At 39.1% G+C, this 22,382-nt stretch overlaps 1 protein-coding gene across 25 annotated transcripts in view; it reads left to right on the top strand.

The window, feature by feature from the left end:
* The window catches only part of TBC1D5 (TBC1 domain family member 5), a 254,655-nt gene that overhangs the window by 187,378 nt on the left and 44,895 nt on the right, over positions 1 to 22,382 (top strand). For all 25 annotated transcript variants that reach the window (XM_083705751.1, XM_083705758.1, XM_083705747.1 and 22 more), the window contains exons 14-15: positions 8,169 to 8,311; positions 13,825 to 13,931. In XM_083705751.1, coding sequence (XP_083561877.1) covers positions 8,169 to 8,311; positions 13,825 to 13,931 — 250 coding nt within the window. The remainder of the gene's footprint in view (positions 1 to 8,168; positions 8,312 to 13,824; positions 13,932 to 22,382) is intronic.

Genomic DNA, 22,382 nt, shown 5'->3' with positions numbered 1-22,382 from the left:
TTCATTACGTCTAAATAATGAAAAGTGCATATTGTTTGAATTACTAACCATTCAAAACATTCAGTACAAGTCACTTGACACTAATTTTCCTGGTCAAATCATTTTTTGAAAGAAGTCTGCCTTGACAAGCAATTTAGTAAGTACCTTTGCAGAAAGAGCCAGGCTTGATGGGTCGTCGCATAAGCTACTTGACATTTGTCCCCAGTCAGACCTGATGCCACATGAAAAATTTACTCTGGTAAAGGGCTCCCAGGAATAAACAGTTCTCTAGTGTTGCTCACAAGGGAATCAGCAAGGTGAGCGGAACTTCAACTTGTCACGGATGCACTGTTCTGACAAACATAAGTAGATGCTAATGGCTAAATCGTGACAGAATAAAGTCCCACAACCATATGGCTAATTGCCACAACAATATCTTCAGTGTTATTAATCAAGTTTTCATAGTGTGCCGTGATAATTGGAATAATTAGAAGCAGCATAGACATTGCTTGCCTCTGCATGTCTCTCTCTCTCTCCCCCCTTTCCCTCTCCAGACAGGGACTTAGAAGAACCACAATTTCTGTACTGCATTATTTAATGCATATTTTCCAGCAAATACTGTAGTTAATGAATTAGCTGTTTATCATCCAAACTCTTTAGTGCCAGCAGGGTTTCTATAGGAATATGTAAGTAACTAAATGACTAAATGATACCATATTTTCCTGCCCAAAAATGTTAAATGCTCAACTAAGGTGCACCCCCAATCTCTACTAGCTATAGCCAATCTACTTTAGAAAAGTAAGAAAGTGTGTGTGTGTGGTGGGTAAACTGTGTTTCTTTGTAAAAAATAAAAGTACTAGTATAACCCTCCTTTGCCCTGTTAAAAAAGTAATAGGAATAACTTCAAATGCACAAAATTGTGTAGTTAAATTAGCACATTGTAATACCGTCTATATAAAAGACTGTTTTAAAGTTCTCTAATTTCTTCCTTACAAATTTTAAATCCTCACCCAACCTATTTTTAGCGCTGCCAAAAACTACATCTCAAAAAGGTGTACTATGAGATTTCAAGAAGCCCAAAATTATTCTTTACCTCTGACCTAGGGAAGTAAATAAAGCTGCAATTTAGCACTTTTTGCTTAACAGAGTATTTAAATCATCATCTTTGTACATTTCAGACTGGACTAGCTGTTTACTGAGCTCTCTCTGGAACTGTGTTAGCAATGAGAAAACACCCAGTATTTCCTGGGTACATGCATAAACAATTAGTCAACTGGTCGGTATAACTGGAAGATTGATGATAATGACTCTCTTCATGAATGTATGAAGGCATTTAGCCAAACTAATGGATTGAAATGGACTGCTGTCTATGGCCTTTGAAGGGCAGCTTAATTTAGTTTTAGAGCTTACCATAGGCATAAGATGAAATACTGTGATGACATAAATCTCTCCTATTTCTTCTTTCTGAAATGTTAGCTTTTCCTCAGTTGCGAATTTGCAGAACAAATATCTTTTGAAATGTTCTGTGCTTCATTATAAAGTGGCCTGAACTATCCAAGTCATAACCTGGTTTTGATTGAAGTTCATCAGCTGTTCATCTACAGGGCTCAACTGGAGCTTAATAAAATAGTTGTGCTGGACTGGAAATAATCCTTCTCATAGTGAATGTTGTGGGTCCACAGGAAAGGCCCATCAAGTATAGCTGGGAATGTGAGAACAAGGCAGAACATCAAGAATACTGGTCCTTTATGCAGCTTCCTTCATTCTCTGTGCCTATTCCCAAGCAGTAGAGCAGTCAAGACCAGCCCTCTTGGTCCATACGCTATAAGCACAGAACTGTTTGCAATAGGCATCAAGACAAAGCAGCAGAGTGGTTTCTGTGTCCCTACACCTTCCTGGGAAAAGGGCAAGAGCTTTTCTGGGCTGGGCCCTGTTCCTCCAGACCAGCCAAAATTTACAGGATTGATCCCTCCAAGACTGAAAAACTAACTTCATTTCTGCTTCTTTTCTGAACATGACTCCTTCAGGGTTTTGGAAATAGGTTTTTGGAAACATATTACTAGCTCCTGCATTCTGCCTTCACAAAAGGAAGGAGGAACATTGCTCCAGCTGTGAAAACCTGGTTTGGGCACAATAGTTAATGAACAGGTTGTGCCCCCACCATAGCAATGTACTCAAGTGCAGGTTGTTTTACTTTTCCCTATTGAAGTGAATGGCAGGCGTTAATTTGTATGATAGAAAATGAAGAGAGAAACAGGTAAAATATTGGGGTGGCAGATAAAATTTTCCCCTTCTCCCAACAATCAAAAAGCAGGCTCCATCCTTGATTAGGATATAATGATCTGCAGAGGCAAATCTATAGCTGAAACATCTTACATTCTCTGTTAAAACCATAACTATTCAATACAATTTTCCTTATCAATCGGAGCTGATTTAGGTGCACAAGAAGCTGACTTCTACTGAGTTAAACTATTGGTCCATAAATTGTCAGCAGTGGCGCTCTAGGATTTCAGATGGGAATCTCCTAGCCCTACCCTGAGATACCATTGATTGAAATTGGGACTTTTCTGTATGTCAAGAAGATGTTGTACCACTAAGCTATGACCCTTTCCCAAATCACTGCTAAATCTGGTTAGGTGAGGAGTACACCCATTCCTATGAAGAGCTTGAAGAAAGAGTGATAGAAAGGTTTGTTTTTCCCCTCCACTAAATTCACCCTTCTTGGTGCTTCTGTTGAAAATAATAGCAAACATGGGACAAGGAAACTGAAAAGAGAGAATCAAGAAAAGGGTTAAGGGAGGGAGACTAGAAAAAAAGCTTGATTACCAAAATAAGACAGTTGCAGCTTTTTTAATGTATCTGTTCTGCATACCTACTACAGTATCAAGGTAAGATTGCGTGTTTTAATTATTTGAGTGAGAGCAGGACGTTTGCAGCTAGATAATTCTTAAGAGTGTGTTATCAGGTGTAAAGGAAAATCAGATTTGGGAATTGGCACACAATGGATCGAAAAAAGGACCTGTGGAAGTTAGTGCTGCTTATAGGAAATTGGAATTATTGGAAAAACTGGGATTGATGAGAGGAGTTAAGACCCCAAAAAGCACAGAAATGGTTAGTTATGATATTACAAAGCTGATAAATAAAGGTTGGGGGGGGGGGGAGAAGGTAGGCATCAACCAGACATTTTAGGAAGTATATTATGGTACACAACCAAACAGTGTGGGGCTGTTCTTGGAGAAGAAGACTGAAAATGGGTGATGTGTGTAAATGGACAGCACTGCAGTAATCAAAGATTTGGGGGGGGGTCATGTATTTGGAACATAGCTGCTGGGGGGTTATACTGGGGGACAGCATAGGTGCAAGCTGTATTTTCAGCTACAGAATAAACAGTTGGAGTTAAAGAATGCAAGACAGGTAAGCATGGAGAGTATATTTGAAACGCACACACACAGAGATGTTGATTCTTGGGTGGGGTCCAGGCGACCTCTTAAAGTGCTTTATAGTAATACTAAAACAAACCATGAATTAAAACTACTTATATGAACACTCCCTCCCAAATACGGTTTTATCACTTACGATTTGTGCAGTTTTGTTTCTTAGGTGTTGGGCTTTGGAGCTTTGTCTTAAATTTGTATGTAAGTCACTTTGAATTTATTGTATAATGAAAAGCACAATATAAATGTTTAAGAATGTATAAATGTTGTGAACCACCCTGGGATATTCAGATGAAGGACAATATACAAATTTCAGCCACCATCAAAGTAAAGCCCAGATATGACTATCAGAGTAAAGCTAAAACATACTAAAAAAACAGTAGCAAAACTGAGAGGTAAGTGTTGCATACTCATCAGCAAGTTTTAGAGGATATGCATGGCCAAAAATGTATGTATGTATGTATGTATGTATGTATGTATGTATATACTGTTGCTTGGGGAGTGAGAGTTGGATGTGTGATGGTAAGGTAGAAGCATATGTCAGGTTGGACAAAGCTCAGCCGGGGTGGGAGGGCTATATTATACATATATGGGTGCAGACAGTAACAGGAAGTGATACTGAGTTAAATGTAGGGTGTCAGCTATGGGTGAAATAATTGTGCTTCCCATGGTTTCATATTCCTTCCCTCAATAACATTTTTCTCTCACAAAACAATTGGCATTCCACGTATCCTATCATTTCACACAGTTCCTTGTTTCTGTGCCAATCACTGAAGACTCCTCCCGGTTATTTCATCCATTCCATAAACTCACCCGGGCACCAACCTTTCACATGACATCCTCTGCCCACACTCCACATTCCATAGATTCAGCTTCATTGTATTCTTTCAAAGCTAGTTAGTGGGATCTGCGAATGGCAGTAGAATTTATTTCCAAATTGGCATCGCTGATGAATCTGTTCCTTCCACTGGGCATTCTGGGTCATTAATTTCAACTTGTAAACAAATTCTTATTAAACATTTATATAACAATGACACCAGTTCAAATGCAGTGGAAGAGGACTGGAGAGAAAAAGAGAGCGAGAAAGGCAAAATATGGGTGCGTGAAGCCTAAATTGTAGGCAGTATAAACCATCTGTACTATTTACGTGATATACATAAGAGCTCGGCTAGATCAGGCCAAGAATTGCATTGTTTTATCACTGATGTATTTGCTGTCCTGGGCTCCTTTGGGAGGAAGAGTGGGATACACATTTTTATTTTATTACAAATAAATAAAACCTCTCATTCACCACCCTGTTTTCCACAGTGGCCAATCACACTTTTTTCTGGTAAGCCCACTCTTCCCATGCTTTTGTGTCCGTCCCCCCCATCAACTGGCATTTAAGTGTAGACTATTCCCAAAGAAAGGGGTTCCATTTAACTAGCATGTCTTAATTAGCTATTGTTAGACCTATCCTCCTTTAATCTATCTCAGTACTTGTGAGTTAGCTTTCTGTAATAGAATTTGAGTTCTTAGTAATTTCATGTATTTATTTTGTGTAAGCATTGGAAGTGAAGGTTTCTCTATTGCATGCTATTTTTATTTTTCTGGTGATGTTTTTTACAGAATATTATTATTATTTACACAATTTGGAATAGATACTTTGAACTGTAACAAGTGCACGTGGGATGAGTTGGGGGGAAGTCAATATTAAAAATAGATTAGATCATACATAAATGAAGAATATGGAAACGAGCCGGTGTTGGGCATCACAGAAACAAGGACATTGTATGCCTGGTTCCACTGAAGACTAAACGACATTTGAATGAATGTGTGTTCTCCCTCCTGGCTGCTTTTCCCCACTCCCCAAGTGTTGTTTACCTTGTGGGGAGGAAAGCAAAGTTCAGGGGTATTTTCAGAAGAAAAACAGCACAGGACCCCAGTCCAAATTGGAAGAACATTTTAGATAAAGGTTTGTTTCCTGCTCTCCCCACAAAAAATGAACGTGTGCTTAGCAGGTATCTGGTGTCACTAGCATGGAAGACCTCACCTATATTGGTAGTAGACTTTTCCAGATGCAAATAGATCAACAATTGGTGTAGAGTCTGTGCTTGTGAATGACATGGAAGCTGATGATGGGAACCTGTTGTGCAGAGTCTCTTTGCTGTTACTGTACTGCCTATGTTAGCAGTGTGTTCTTACCTTGCAGAGTCCATTAAATTTGCAAAGGAAAGTCAATTGAGTAATGTGGAAGGGGTTGTGGTTGGTTTAAAATGTTTAAGGGAACGAGGGAGACGTATTGTGGGAGAAAGGCATGTTAAGAGCAGGTTCAGAATACCTTGAATCTCAGGTCAAGACATCTTCCCCACTTGATTTCCCAGACATGCCCCTAAAGGACAGTCGTCTCTACCTTTGAAACCGCAAGAGCCTTCAGCTTTTTGTGGGACCGTTCTTGAAAAAGATTATGGATGTAGTACAGAAAACAGCAAGCTGTATCTGAAATGCTTGTTATTCTCAGTCAGAATAGAAATAGTTTACGCAGATAAGGCAATGCATGACTCATTAGGTTCCCCCCTCCACCACCAAAAAATAACCTATGCAGAGGTTTAGTTCCTTATACTGAGTCAAATCATTGGTCCTTTGAGTCCAGTATTGTCTGTCTACCCTGACGGGAAGCATCTCTCTGAGGTTCCAGGAAGATGTTGTTCCCAGGAACTCTTAATAAAAATTATTTCCTTTTAAAGTTTAAATTTGATTTTAAAAATATGTCACTCTTGTAGTTTAAAGTTTCCAGAGCATTTGTTTCTCTGTGTTGCAGGTCATTATTAAACCACTGTCTGTGGGTAGTAATTACAGATTGTTTGGGGATTATGGTTTAATTACATAGAAATCACGTGTAGAACATGGGGTTATGCATTTCAGCAAGGAGATTGTAGTAACTCTTATATTTATTATTGCTTTAAAAACTCCCTTCTGTATTTGCAGTTGGTTGCAATTGCTATGTTGGTGTGGTAAAATACAGATTATTGTATTACCGAATGTGATAAAAGGGTACACCGTTGTGAGCATAGTAGTCTGCAGGTGTAGCAGATGTGAGGCTGAAATTAACAGGACACGGCTATAATTAAACTATAGACAGCCATCTGAAAAGAAAGGGGCTCCTCTTGTCCAACAGTATCATTAAGTGAAACTTAGATTGTCTCTAAATATTTGAAAGAGCAATAAAAGAGTGTTAATTAGTAAGAAAACACTCCAACTTAGAACTTAATTCCTTAAAGCAACCCTTTTTATGAAGGCAAACGTGCTGAAGTCAAGCCATATGGTAACATAGTTCAGAGACAATAGGGTCCTTGGTTTATGGCTGCTACAAGTGAAATGTTGCTGGAAAAGAACAGATAGCAGTTAGTATACATCCATTTTCAGTTGTGTGAATTGCTTACACCCATTGAGACACAGAGGTTCAGATCATTAATGGCAGCATTATGGTTACTAAAGCAGTCCAGTTTGTCAGCTGTCTGCATCTGTGAAAACAGAATACCTCTGGGGACTAAGACTTAATATTCCCAAGAGAATTTCTAAAAGCAGAATAGAAGAAGAAAGCGGGGAAGCTGATTTTGGTTTGAGCAGTAGAATCCTACATTTACAAACGATTAACACTGCATAATGAAGTGGTAATGAAGAAAAGGAGATTTCTGATAAAAGACTAATAACAAATCCCATTATGCCATGGTGTATTTTTCGCCTTTAAGTGTATTAGTTTTATCCATCCTCTGTCCTGAATTGCATGAGGTCGTTTGTGAATAATGTCAGCTCAAATGCTTCAAGCATTGCTGAGTTATGACTCCTAACAGTTTGTGAAATGTGAAAGGTGGGTGGGTGGGGGGTTAAGGGAAGGCGCAAGTGCTACTTAAAGCGATAGGCTTCCTGCAGAGTCTGAGTAATGTTTGCGACACTGAAAGGTAATAGTTTCCTGTAGGCTTGTCACTGAGGGGTAATTTCCCACTATTGGGTAAAACACCTTGCACATAATGTTGTTAGAATTAATTGTGCAAAATTAGCTTTGCTCCATGTTTCCCCTGCTTCCCCTATTGTAGCACCTATTCAGATTTCAGAAGTAGATATTCATAGGGAGCCAAAGGAAAGCTACTGTGAGATACGTTTAAAATTACACATTATTCTCTTTTTTCTGTATTCTTCATGAAGTGTTTATTACTCCTAATATGCACACAACAAAATAAACCCTCGTTGAAAGTTACTCCATCTTGCACCTAGTGTTGTTTAACCAGATGGCAGTTGCAACTAAATCCTTAAAGTAAAATTTATAATCTTAAGTGCCCAGTGGTTTCTCTTAATGCCATTTTAAGATTATGGGTTCAGTTCAGACGTTTAAGTTCTTTTAAATCAGAAGGAAGGTGCTCTCCATTGAAGTCTGCTCAATTCCACTGAAAGCTGTTACAGCTGAGCTCATCCGCGGACTTTTTTGGAGTTTTTATTGCAGCTGCTTCTTTCATTTGCTTATAAAGCTGAAATGATAGGTAAACTGGGACAAAGCTTTTCTAATAAATCCTATCTGCTAAACAACATTAGAGAGCTAGAGTTTTTAAAGTCTTTCACACACTTCCTTCTATAACCAGGTTAAGATATGTAGAACATCGTAAACATATCTATATTAATTTTAATCATAAGTTACTGTGTGTTGGATTTCCCTGTAAACTATTAATTCCTGATCTTTTTGGTTCAACTTTTGATATGTTTTGTTGACTTTATTTGCAGGCGATGGGTAAGGCTTCTATTTGGGCGAGAATTTCCCCTCCAGGACCTTCTTGTCATCTGGGATGCTTTATTTGCTGACAGCATCACTCTCAATCTAGTTGACTATGTTTTCTTAGCCATGCTGCTATACATTAGAGATGCCTGTGAGTATGCATTACATTATACATATAGCCTATATATATATATTTAATGCAATATATTTCTAATTGAAATAAAATAATTAAAAAATCATTTTGATTGGAAGTTGTTTGAAGTTGTTTATAATATATAAGAAAGCAACAACTTTAAAGCACATTTTGGTTTTTGGGATGTTCTTCCTCCTGCTATGCCTCTTTTAAAACACAGAAGTGTAGATTGCATTGCATAAAACCAAGTGGCCAAGGTAAGTATAGAGCTCCACCTTCTGTCACATGTAGTGTATTGAGTAAAACTATACATTCACTACTGACATATTTTATGGATTTCTAAAATAAGGGAAAACGTATTAAAAGAAAATTTATTTTTTACAAAAATTCTCTGCATTTTATTTTATTTTATTTTATTTTGCCTTTAACTATGTCACATGAGCACGTAAATTATTTTTGATGTGTATTAGAGTCCCATAAACTTAACTAACACAAAAGTTCAGGGGAATGTTCATATAGGTAACTATGTGGAGATTTACTCTAAAGCAAAATCTATATTAAGCAAGTAGGAAGTAGAGAATACTTGGGAAGGTAAAAAAGTAAATGAAATAAATTTGTAATAAAACCACCAATTTATCCTAATTAGTTGAGAGACGTGCAGAACCACAAAAAGGTAAATTAAGCAAATTATGGTTATCAATAACCAGGCCTTCCAGTAGATTGTATTTTAAAGTCAGCCCACCTTTCCAGGGCAAATTTGTATGCATCTGGTAACATTCCAACTGCAAAAGTCTGTGAAGTCTTTGTGAATAAGCATTTAAAGATTTTGTGTGTGTTAGCTGACTTGCAGGAATCATGCAGAAGTCTCCAGCACACCTGTGGGTACTACCTGAGAGCCAAATCTTGCAAACAATTATTCACACTTGATTCTTTGATAGACTCTGTTGCCTCAAATGCTCCATTCCCAATGATCTGAGATGTTGAGGTTGGCCCAAAAAAGCATTTGGACTGAAATTCCTGAAACCATTTAAAAATGGGCTTTTTCCAGTTTGTTTGTTTTTTGTTCTTTTTTTATATAGAGGACATTGAATTGATGCTAATCCATTTTTCTACAACCACCAGATTTTTGAAACTATCAAGTGTTCTTTCTTTTCTCTTCTTTTCCAGTTCATCCCTAGGCTTTTCTGCACAAGGCCTTAGCACTGTTCTAAAGGGGAAATTACAGGTGGACTCTTCCCTCCTCCCTTGCATCGGGGTAGCATATGGCAGCTACTGTAAAAAGACCCCTAAGTGAGGCAGTTGCAATCTGCAAGGGACCTTTTGGCCTTTTTTGTGTCTGTGTCCTATGAAGTTCCTTCTATACGTAGATACATGACCCCCAAAAGGCTGGACCAGACCCTTATTACTTTGGAATTTACAATCTGATTCCCTGTAAGGAACCGCAAAGCAGTTCAGAAGAATTGTGTAAATATATAAATATCAGCATTTGTACCACTGGTACAAAAACAATACATCCCATCTAAGAGGAACCTGCAACAAAATGTTGCTGTGTATCTTCACCTTCTAACAGTACTGAAACTTTTCAGGGGTTCCAGCCATCCCCACCTTCAGAATACTCCATTCCATCCAACTGCCATCACTTACTTTCAGGTTTTATTTTCCAATTATCAGTTAATGTTCCATAGCTACTGAGCTTGATTAGTCCTCACTGAGCCGTTTCTTGTGAAGAGAGTTGTTCCCTTAAATATTTTTTTTTTTACATCACTTGTAGTAGCTAATATAGGAAGTGGCTTTTTTTAAACTGCCAGAACTATGGAATAAATGGAACGCTTAAAAATATATATATACTAATACAGTCTTTCATGGGACTAAATGATCAAGCAGGCTGTAAATAGAGCCCATGGCCCAAAGTATCATAAAAGTCGTTCTGTGAGCCCAACAGAGCTTTTTAGATTTGTTTTACTAGTGGTCCTGTAAGGCAAGATGACCTTCCACAAGCTCCTTCCTATAGCCTGAGCACCTCTTCAAATCCTAAAGAATGAAAAAGAATATCAAGTTTATATTACCATGTGAATAAAAATATATGTCTTTCTAAGGTATTTTTTTCTGAAACAGTTTAGCCACCTGTTTTTATTTATTATGCTGTATTAAGTTTTTATTGATGTAGGTTTTTTATATTTAATACACCACCTCTAGACTGATGTGAGAGACAGTATAAAAGCATTAATTAATTAATTAATTAATTAATTAATTAATTAATTAATGTAGGACCTGCTTTCTCCTTTCACTTGTTTGCTTAGGCCACCTTATGATGAAACAGACACTTGCACCAATGCCCATCTGGTTCCAGTCTTGCATCTCTCTCTCTCTCTCTCTCTCCCTCTCACCCAAATGTGAAAGCATATAAGGAAAGCAGTGTGCAGCTAGATGGCCGCTGCCTCATAGAGTCCTGCACTATAGTGCCTCTCAACTTGCAGAGGAAAAGGATTATGACTAAAAGACCAAATGGAAGTGTGGGTGTATGGAGGCTAATTTGTAAGCGAGTACTATGGGTGACCAATGGGACGCGGGTGGCGCTGTGGGTTAAACCACAGAGCCTAGGTTTTGCCGATCGGAAGGTTGGCGATTTGAATCCCTGCGATGGGGTGAGCTCCCGTTGCTCGATCCCTGTTCCTGCCAACCTAGCAGTTCGAAAGCACGTCAAAGTGCAAGTAGATAAATAGGTACCGCTCCGGCGGGAAGGTAAATGGCGTTTCCGTGTGCTGCTCTGGTTCGGCAGAAGCGGCTTAGTCATGCTGGCCACATGATCCGGAAGCTGTACGCCGGCTCCCTCGGCCAATAAAGCAAGATGAGCGCTGCAACCCCCAAGTCGTCTGCGACTGGACCTAATGGTCAGGGGTCCCTTTACCTTTACCTTTACTATGGGTGAAACTGTAAAATGGGACTAGCCATGGTGGAGCCTTCCAGTTGTTGTGGGCTACAACTCCCATTATCCCTAGCTAGCATGGCCAGTGGTCAAGGATTATGAGAGTCATGGACCACAGTATCTGGAGGGCCCCACATTGGCTACTTCTGTTGTAGAGTGTGTGCTGTGATGCAGGAGTTAGCTGTTAGCCAAGGGTGCCTTAATTTAAACTGTTAATGCTTTTGGCACGTAAGTTATAAGTGATTTAATTATTCTCTTAATCTGAATATTTTAAAAAATAAAATAAAATTATATAGGTAGTGGAGATTGCAAATGAAGTCTGTATGCCATGTTTCTAAAACCATAGTCTTCCCAGATTAGTTAATCTAGAGTTAGAAGTTTGCATTTTTAATTTTGCTCCGCACCAATACTACTATTCTTAGGATGTTTTAAGCCTTCTAGACATATAATTGCTCACTTATGAGCTAGATGTCTTTTTTTTTCCAAAAAGAACTTTGTAGTAGAAATATCCCCCCCCCAAAAAAAGCTATATTTTCAGGTATTTGCCTATATCTTTCAAAGAACTCATATAGATGAGAAATGATTCTGGTATCCAAATGTATCAGCTTCTCTCTACTGATGTTGCAACATACTGTTTCTGCCAATTTGAATTCATAAGGGTTTCTTTTTTTTCAACCTTGAAGATGAAATAGAACTAGAACAAAGTATTATATAAAGCAGTGTCTGTTTTTGTCTTACACATGTAAGGAAAGCAGCTATCACAAAAAAAGACCCCCAAAAGTTTTCACCTCCCATTTGCCACCCCCTGTTTAAGATAATAGGTTGGGTTTGGTCACATAATAAAGAAGTTTCATTTCTTCGGTTTGTTGCATTTACCAATAATTTATAATAGCAAATACCTACGATCAATATTTTAATGCTCATTATTGAATCAAATCACACTTAGTCTTTTCCCCCAAAAAAGAAACAAATAAAAAAATCTAAAATCTGGCTTCAGTTAGAGTGTTAAAAGGTATGTTTGAAGAAAATACATCAGATGTTGTCTTACAAAATCCATTTAGGACGAACTACTCCCAGCATTCTTATTTATTTTAAGAAAGTATAAAGAATCCTTATCACAACTGCCTTATACTGTGTTACATTTGATTTGATTGGTTCTATATAATGCGTGGTCCCATCTATTATACTCAGCAGAAAGAACTCTTGACTGAGCCCATTGTATTGCATTCATTATGCTAACTTCAAAGAGAAGAGAGAAAAGCAGGTATCTGAACATGAACAAGAAAAACAAAAGGAAAGAAAAAGAAACAGGCAGAACAGATAAAAAATGAGTAGGATAAGTGAGTGCTTTACAAATGAAAGCAGATGTATAAAATTACAAGCTGTCGGATCAGCAACGGAAATGAAGATGATAAAGTGGCTCCCTACACAGATTATAATTATTCATTTTGCCCAGTCCTGAATCTTTTCCTCATAAACCTCTTCAGGGAAAGATGGGAAGGTACCAAAGGATATGAGATTGACTCACATGGAAGCGGGTGCAGGGAAGCTGTTGAGTAAGTCTCTAAGGCCATAAAGCAGTCAATATATTTTGGATTTCTTTTTTTATCAATGATTTTTGCCTTGTGTTGCAAGAACATTTTTCACAAAGGCTTTTAATTAATAAAAATGATATTATTTCTAAAACTGAAGTTCTCAAAACTGTAAAGTTGCACTATCTAAAAGATTTTTTTTATTATTATTAGCAATTTAGGCGAACAATTCAAAAATAATTGGCACTCCTTTGACAGCTCCAGTAGATGGATTGCCAAGATTTAGATGGTGCTAAAGAAATGAAGTAGTTTACATAGTCTTGGCAGAAAAGATTTATTTAATTTCACCCATAATTAAGTTCATCACATACCCAGAAAGGGACAGTTGTGTGCTAACTAGACGGAGGTTAGATAATGGAAATTTAATACATCCTATTAAAATATGTAGCAAGCTTTTAAGAGGGGCCAATAAGTGGTTCTCTAAGCTAATTTAGAAGGGACATGGGTGGCACTGTGGTCTAAACCACTGAGCCTAGGGCTTGCCGATTGGAAGGTCGGCAGTTCGAATCCCTGCAACAGGGTGAGCTCCCGTTGCTCTGTCCCAGCTCCTTCCAACCTAGCAGTTCGAAAGCACATCAAAGTGCAAGTAGATAAATAGGTACTGCTCCAGCGGGATGGTAAACGGCGTTTCCGTGCGCTGCTCTGGTTTTGCCAGGAACGGCTTAGTCATGCTGGCCACATGACCTGGAAAGCTGTCTGCGGACAAATGTTGGCTCCCTCGGCCAGTAAAGCAAGATGAGCGCCGCAACCCCAGAGTCATTCACAACTGGACTTAACTGTCAGGGGTCTTTTACCTTTAAGCTAATTTTAGGATTAACGTGTTTAGGAAAGAAAGCAAAAGTTGTAAATCAGCCCTCAACCATTTGAGGCTATGTTTAACTAAAGGAAGAGAGGAGTTGTATACTATTTGGTGACGATAATCTTTTCCAGAACCTTACAAATTGTGCTTAGAATGATTCCTTTTATGTCAAACTGAGGGGGGAAAATCTTATCATATTTTCTATTACTTTTAGTGATATCAAGTAATTATCAGACCTGCTTGGGACTTCTGATGCATTATCCTCCAATTGGAGATGTCCACTCGTTGATCATGAGAGCTCTGTTTCTCAGAGATCCAAAGGTAAGTCACTTGGAAATCTTTGCAGATGAGGCACATCCCAACTGCTTTTAAAACATCATTACAGTCCTTGTTTAATGCATGAGGAGAGGGAAGAGTTAACAATGAGGGGAAATTGTCATTTCAAAAAGAAGTATCTGGGCTCAGACTCATAGAGAACTTGCATTGTTTTGACCTAGGCCCTTGTTGTCAGCTTCTAGCTTTGGATGGCAACGTGATAGCTCTGAGTTGCTCACTAAGGGCCATTCAGAATGAATGCCCAGAAAACAGAGGAGCAAATCCCACCCTTTTTTCTTTTTAAATTTGAAGTCATATGCCTCACACTGTATCTCCAGAATTTTGAAATGTAATCTCAAGTGGCAATGCTTTCGCATGCTACCAAGCATAGCCTCTCTTGTATTAGATTTGACAAGGATATATCAGAGGGGAACCCTTTGGATCCAACCCAGCTTATTTAAGGTCCCAAACTGGTTTTAGTATTTTCGTTGTAGGTGTTGTGTTCTAGTGTTAATAAAGAGGTCCAGAGGGTGGCAACACAAGAACAGGCCTTCTCTGCAGTGGCTCCTTGTCTGTGGAATGCTCTCCGCAGAGAAGTTCGCCTGGCGCCTTCATTATACACCTCTAAGTGCCAGGCAAAAACATTCCTTTTTAACCAGGCCTTTGGTTGACCTGATCAACACCCCATACCCTTTTAAAATGTGGCTCTTTTGGGGAAGGTACTATTGGGTTATTGTTTTTATTTTTATTTTATATACTGTGATCTTTTTATGTGAACTGCCCTGAGATCTCCGGGTATAGGACAGTATATAAATTCAATTAAGAAGAAGAAGAAGAAGAAGAAGAAGAAGAAGAAGAAGAAGAAGAAGAAGAAGAAGACCACAGTACAGGTGGTGAGACCTGGGTCCAGATACAAGCCTTGGTGGGTTTTCTCAAAGAAGGAGGAGGCAATGCAAAGTCTCAAATTCACTTTCTCAGAAGGTCATTCTGGAATATCTCCTGGTTGGAAGCCTTTTTGGCCCGAGATGTGATATTCAAAGATTCCATTACCTGCAGTTCTGAATATTTGCCTCCAACAGCCAGGAGAAGCCTCGTTGTGGTTTTCCTGAATGAACAAAGCTGTCAAAAGCAGCCAAGGATTGTGGAGTCTTGCAATCTTTTACCATCTCTGACTGCTTGTGAGCTAACATTCAAGGGCTTGCCCCCAGCAGTAGTTAGTTAGTTAGTTAGTTAGTTAGTTAGTTAGTTAGTTAGTTAGTGTCTTTATATGCTATTATGGCCCACTCTTCATCTTGCAGTCTCATGGTGGGTTTCATACAGCTTAAAGCAAAGAGTAGGTGCTTCATAACAGCACTAAATTAGCCCATATCAAACAGCAAGCAAAACAAGCAACACTGCTGCAGAGGGAGTGATAACTCTGAGATCGTTCTCTACCCCCAAAGGCAAATGTAAAACAAAACTTATCCAATGATTATGCCAGGTGCACATGAGAGGGAAGGGCATTCCACAACCTGGGAGCCACCACAGAAAAGGCCCTCTCATGTACATACTTTACAGGGCATTGTGGAGCTGCCAGCGCACAGGGAACAAGTGCAGACCCTTAAGGATTGGTGTAATTATGTGCCCAGGCAGAAGTTCTCGCCATCATTCTGGGTGCTGCATTCTTCAACAGTTGCAGCTTCTGAACAATCATTGAGGGCAGCCCCAGTTACAGCAGTCTAGTCTGGAGGTTATGAGAGGATGGGTCACTGCGGCAAAGATACATCTGTCCAGGAAGGGCTGTTGCTGGCAAACTGATTGGAGCTAGCCATGGGTGCTCCTAGCAGCTGAAGGCACATGAGTTTCAAATGGCAAGCCAGGATCAAGGAATACTTCCAACTTGATCACTCCGGAGGAGAGTGACCCTGTCCAGAACAGGTCATCTGCTCACTTCGTAAGAGCTCACACAGTTGTTGTTGTTTAGTTGTTTAGTCGTGTCCGACTCTTCGTGACCCCATGGACCAGAGCACGCCAGGCACTCCTGTCTTCCACTGCCTCGCGTAGGTTGGTCAGACTCATGCTGGTAGCTTCGAGAACACTGTCCAACCATCTCGTCCTCTGTCATCCCCTTCTCCTTGTGCCCTCCATCTTTCCCAACATCAGGGTCTTTTCCAGGGAGTCTTCTCTTCTCATGATGTGGCCAAAGTATTGGAGCCTCAGCTTCAGGATCTGTCCTTCCAGTGAGCACTCAGGGCTGATATCCTTAAGAATGGAGAGGTTTGATCTTCTTGCAGTCCATGGGACTCCCAAGAGTCTCCTCCAACACCATAATTCAAAAGCATCAAATTATGGTATCTGAATATGTATCTGGATATGTGCAAAATTCAGTCTGGCGAGGTCTTAGGTTCTCAAAAACAAGCACATATAGAGTCACATCAGCACCAGTCCTAAAACACCATGAGCACCTAAACACTGAAAGTGCTTTTCTCCTAAAAATTCATTTTGAGCTAGTCTTGATTCTGTGCCCCTGTATGAACTGGCTTCAGAGCCTCTTTCCACCTGCAGGTGGATCTGAGCTGGCCAGCCAGAGGTCCACATTGATCTACTACATGGATCATCCATTTATTAGCATTGATTGATATTCATTTATTTAAAGCATTTATAAACTGCTTAATATTTTAAGGATCTCTAAGCTGTATACAATGTAAAAGCTGTTTAAAAATATTTTTAAAACAGAAATTCAACACAAAAGTAGCATAAAAGCATATAAAAGTAATTCAGGGAATTTATATTAATAAAAACAGAATCAGAATTTTATTCACTGTTCTTGGTTACTGATTATTTTCTACAAGAATTGTTACATTAAACATGCAGATTTTTTAAAAACGTCATTTTTAATTCTGGTTTTGCATAGAACCGCTTGCATACACTTCTACTCTTTATTGTGCATAAAATTTCCTTTCTGACGAAAAGTAAAATCTATCATCTCCATGATACTTGAAAGCATTTTGGTCTTTTAAAAATCTGAACATTCTGCACACATAGGCACTAAAGCAGAAAAATGTTTAAAATGATAAACTTTAAAAACAGGATGCCACTCTTTACAGCAAAAAAATAATAATTGTTCATTGGTTTTATGCCTTTACATTCTGGGGAATAGGTGTTTATTAAACTATTTTCCTTGTATGGGCCCTATGACGAAGGTCAAGGGGGGGAAGTCTTGTCTGATAAGTCCCACACAGTTGGTCTCAGAAATAGATTTTTTACTATTCACTCAGTGTTAAATGCAGGTGTTGCAGACATTTTCATGGATTGGCACCTGTAATTGAAGCAAGAACAAGAGAGACCAATTCTTAAAACAGTACTTGTACAGGGTAGTGGGCATTAATGGACAGCATGATGGAGCTCATATGACTTCCCAGTAGATGACTTACTACTGCCTACCAGGAAGGAGAGGGGAAAGGTGCTGGGAAGGTCAGCATGGTGCAAGCACACCAGGAAGAGCACTAGATTGGCTCTGCATTTCACTATGTCAGCATCCCTTTAACCCTCTTCCTCCTGTTAAGCAGCAGTGACTCAGCTGCTTGGGAGGTCAAGAGATCAGCTCTGTACCATCACACCATCCTCCAGTTGTAGTGGATGCTGGCTTCATTTTCTTTGTGAAAAATAGATATTGTTTCATATGTGAAAAAATTGTTTCATCAAAAACCAATAGATATTTGGGAAATATTCAGTGAATTTTGACATTACTGTAGTGATTACAGCTGAGCCAAAACTATACTTCCGGGGGGGGGGCATAGTTTTATGCTGCAATCCTATGCCTATGAATATGCAGTGTGTTTAGTGGGAATTACTCTAAGGTAGGTGTGCATAGAATTGCAGTCCTAGTATAGTCTCAGACATCTTCTCATAGGGATGCAAATAACTAAATATCCCAGCTTCCACATACTCCTTGTAGTATCTTTACGGACTTTGGCACAGAGCAGTCTCTAAGAAAACATCTTCATTCCAGCAAAAAGGAGCCTACAGTGCAACCCAGGATCCAACCAGCCCAGCAATGCAACATAATATTTTTCTCACTTCAACATGGAAATTAGAAGTTTGTGCAGACGTTTTACTAAGCACAAATGCCTGCTATACCTTGTTTTCTGCCTTTACACACCTGCTTCTCCTGCAAGTGACTATCATCTTCCTTTCTTCTTTCCAAAACAAATGTGCAACAATAATAAATTATGTATATTTGCATGAATTCTTCCATTTCACTGAAATAATTTGCTCACTTTGGGATTACCTGTAAATTTCCCTTCTTTCCTCATTTAAATTGTGGAGCGGAGGGGGAGGGTTACTGTTCGATCTTTGGGTGATTTGCAGTAGATGGACCAGAGTTTTTTTGGCATCCAATTGTTGTTAACAAAAGCAGCAACAAAATGCTTTTTCAGGCTACCGACACGAAGAAAGCTTGGGATAACCAGAAATGGACTTTTTTGTGAAAGGACTGCAAACTTAGCTCAGTTCTGATACTGAAAACAAATACTGTAGTTTAGAATGAGTTCAGAGGCATCATTTTCTCTAACAGTGTTTCTTTTGCACCTGGCTCTGGTTGGTCGATCTTGAGGTATTCATGAGTATAAGCGATATGAACAAACTTTGAGCACTAGAATGGAAAAGGGGATCTCAAATTCTGCAAAAATAAAAAATATAAAAATCAGATTCTGAATAAAGCCTCTAGCATTGTCAACTTTATGCGAAGTATAATTATGTAAATATTTGCTTGCATGCAGTTTTTGAGCTATTTAGGTACAATAGATGTAAAATGCCTGATTTGATTGTTTTAAATTTATTTCCTAACAATCTAATAATCATTCAGAATTCTCCCTTTTACAGTTTGTCTTTCTTTTTGATATTATTAGTATTTATTTCATTTATGAATTGCTTCCAATCCATCTTGAAGCGATTCTACAATAAAAGCATATTTAAATAATTATATATATATATATATATAAACAAAATTAAAAACATGTGCATACGTAAAAGCAATGTTTTCAAAAATTGCATATAAAACAATTTTAAAACCTAATAAAGTTCAGTTCGAATACTTAAAAGACATATTGAAAGAGGATAATCTTCAGCAAGCACCTAAAAGATGGCACTTGTAATGGGAAGCCGGTGCTGCTGTGCTAAAGGCCTGATTATTACATTGTGCAGAACAGACCTTCCAACAAGATCTGCAGGATCACCTCTCCTGCAGAGCACAGTGATCAATTTGGTGTATAGGTGATGTGACGATCTTTTAGATACCTTGCTCTTAAGCTGTGTAGGGCTTCATACACCAGTATCAGCAGCTTAAATTAAGCTCAGTAGATAATTGGCAGCCATTCTTATAAAATGTGCTGTGATAAACCCTTTTTTTTCATTGCAGCATTTCAGAAGTGGTTAGTTTATATACTAGAAGGACCGTGTTGAGGTTTCTTAAAACAATGCTAACTTCCATGTCTTTAATATAAAACTGCTATCGAGAGCAGTCTCCAAATTTTCGTTTTCTTAATAGAAATGTTCAAACGTACACACTCCACTGTTTTTCAGAAGCAAAGTATTACCCTGATGTGAAAAGGACAGTATGCTGAGTGCAAAACCAATTATTTTGCCCAAAGCACCTAGAGTAGGTGTTTGCTGTATTTTTACTATCCGGCAGTTTCCTATTTTTTTCTGCACCACCACCAATGAGAAGTGCCGTTAATTTTCAAAGCAGACGCTTTCAGATGGAAAATAGATACATAGGGATGGCAATCACAAAAATATAAAGCGATTAAAAAACAGTTCTAACTAGAGTTGTTCAAATAAAGAAAAATTAAAAACTCAATTAGAAACAAAAGTCATAGAAAATGTGAACATATTGTGTTCCTTAAATAACCAGATGTTCTTTTCTTCCTGAAGGCAGTCAAGCCTAGGAATAAAAGGTTTTAAACTATTGTTTTAAGTTAACTGTGAATTTTGCAAATCTGTTTTACCCTATAGCAAATAAAATTCTAATACAGCAACATAAGCAAAGTAATTTTCATCTTTGGGTGTATGTGGTTGCGCTAACCTTATCACCATGACTTATTATGAAGCTAAACTGCTATATAGAACATTACCATTTTAGATGATGTACAAAGAAGTTGCCAGCTATATTTTGTTTGAGTACTTACAGTAGTTGTCCCAAGTATGTCTGCCAAAAAAACTTTAACGAACCTCCTATCAGTAACGGTGGTGTAGCTGAAGGGGTCTTGAAATAAGGCTGTTTAGCATTGATACCCAGAAACAATATATGGTATTATCATAAAGAAGTGCTAAAAGTTTAAATTGCTTTGGATTATTCTAAACCAATAGATTTGGGATAGATTTTCAGGGAAGAAGGATTTGGAACTAAAGAATTGTGCCAGTCTTCCATGTGGTACCAGAATGTTTCTTGGGGGGAGGGGTCCCACACACAAAAGACCACTAAAACCTCTGTAGTGGCATCTAGCAAAGAACAAGTGGGAGTAATCAGAAGCAAATCAGCAAAATATTATTACGTGCATAGAGGTGCACAGAATTCTCACGATCCTGACCCATGGTTTGAAGCTAAGTGACCCTAATGAGGCACTTAATCTCAAGGTCATGGTTCTAGCCCCACGTTGAGCAAACGATTCCTGCATTGGAGGGGATTGGACTAGATGGTTGTCATGGTCCCTTCCATCCCAAGATGTTGGGAGTGTTACCTTTGTGTTATCTCTTAAATATGGGTCCAGACAGTACTAGTTTTCTCTTAGACTAACAATGCAGGATCATGATTTTGTATGTGTGCAGGTGTTCATTCTGATCCAGTGAGAAGGATTGCCATATTTCAAAGAGTGCAAATCCAGACACCAAAGCTGCTGGGGGTTTTTTTTGTTTTGGTTTTTTTTGCCAAAGTTGTTCAGCTTTTTTAAGTTGTTGAAAGTTGTTGAACTCTCTTAAAGAAATTCTCCAATGTCTTCACTCCCGACATGGGTTGCCATACGTCCGGATTTCCACCAGGACACTGTTTCCAACAGCCTAATGCTGGCTATATCTGGGAAATTCCAGACATATGTCAATCCTACCAGTGAGTAAGGATCAATAAATGCATGACAGTGATAAGCAGCAGATCCACAAGTATGTGGCTCCATCTCCATCATAGGTATCAATGGGAGGTTATTCCCTACGCCCACCAAAACTATTGAATTTTCAATCAAAGCAATCTTTTGTTACAACAAAATCCATGATATAGGTACTTGCAAGGAGAAATTTGATTGAAATAGTGAAAGAATAGCCCATACATTGCTTGTAGTTTAATATAAAAAAAAAAAAATAGATAGAATTAGATATTTGAAGATGGATATTGTACCTCCTCTCAGTCTCCTCTTTTCCAAGCTAGACATACCCAACTCCCTCAACTGTTTCTCTTAGGCCTTGATTTCCAGACCTTTGATCATCTTGGTCACTATCCTCCACACACATTCTTACTTGTCAATAGCCTTCTTAAAGTGTGGTGCCTAGAACTGGAGACAGTACTCTGACCAAGGCAGAATAGGTAAAAGGTAAAGGTACCCCTGCCCGTACGGGCCAATCTTGACAGACTCTGGGGTTGTGCGCCCATCTCACTTAAGAGGCCAGGGGCCAGCGCTGTCCGGAGACACTTCCGGGTCACGTGGCCAGCGTGACATCGCTGCTCTGGCGAGCCAGAGCCGCACACGGAAACGCCGTTTACCTTCCAGCTGGTAAGCGGTCCCTATTTATCTACTTGCACCCGGAGGTACTTTCGAACTGCTAGGTTGGCAGGCGCTGGGACCGAGCAGCGGGAGCGCACCCCGCCGCAGGGATTCGAACCACCAACCTTTCGATCGGCAAGTCCTAGGCACTGAGGCTTTAACCCACAGCGCCACCTGCGTCCCTGCATGCCTCTATTCAAGGCAGAATAGAGTGGTACTATTACTTCTCTTGATCGGGACACTATACTTCTGTTGATGCAACCTAGTATCGCATTAGATTTCTTTTTCTTTTCTTTTCGCTGCTGCTGCATCACACTGTTGTGATCTACTAAGACCCCTAGATCTTTTTCACATGTGCTGCTGACAAGTCAGGTGTCCCCCATCTTATATTTGTGCAACTGGTTCTTCATGCCTAAGTCCAGAACCTGACATTTGTTCCTATCGAAATTCAGTTTGTTAGCGTGTGCCTGTGCCCAGTTCTCCAATCTGTTAAGGTCATTTTGAATTCTGATTCTGTGAGGGCGTAGAACATGGGTAGGCAAAATATGGCCCGGGGACCGGATCCGGCCCAATTGCCTTCTAAATCTGGCCCGCGGATGGTCCGGGGATCAGCGTGTTTTTACATGAGTAGAATGTGGGCTTTTATTTAAAATGCATCTCTGGGTTATTTGTGGGGCATAGGAATTCATTCATTTTTTCTTTCACAATATAATCGGGGCCCCCACAA

Source organism: Podarcis gaigeae, assembly GCF_964106915.1.
Source record: "Podarcis gaigeae genome assembly, chromosome: 12".
NCBI classification, from domain to species: domain Eukaryota; kingdom Metazoa; phylum Chordata; class Lepidosauria; order Squamata; family Lacertidae; genus Podarcis; species Podarcis gaigeae.
Note: the sequence above shows the minus strand (reverse complement) of the source record. Positions and strands in the feature narration are given on the sequence as shown.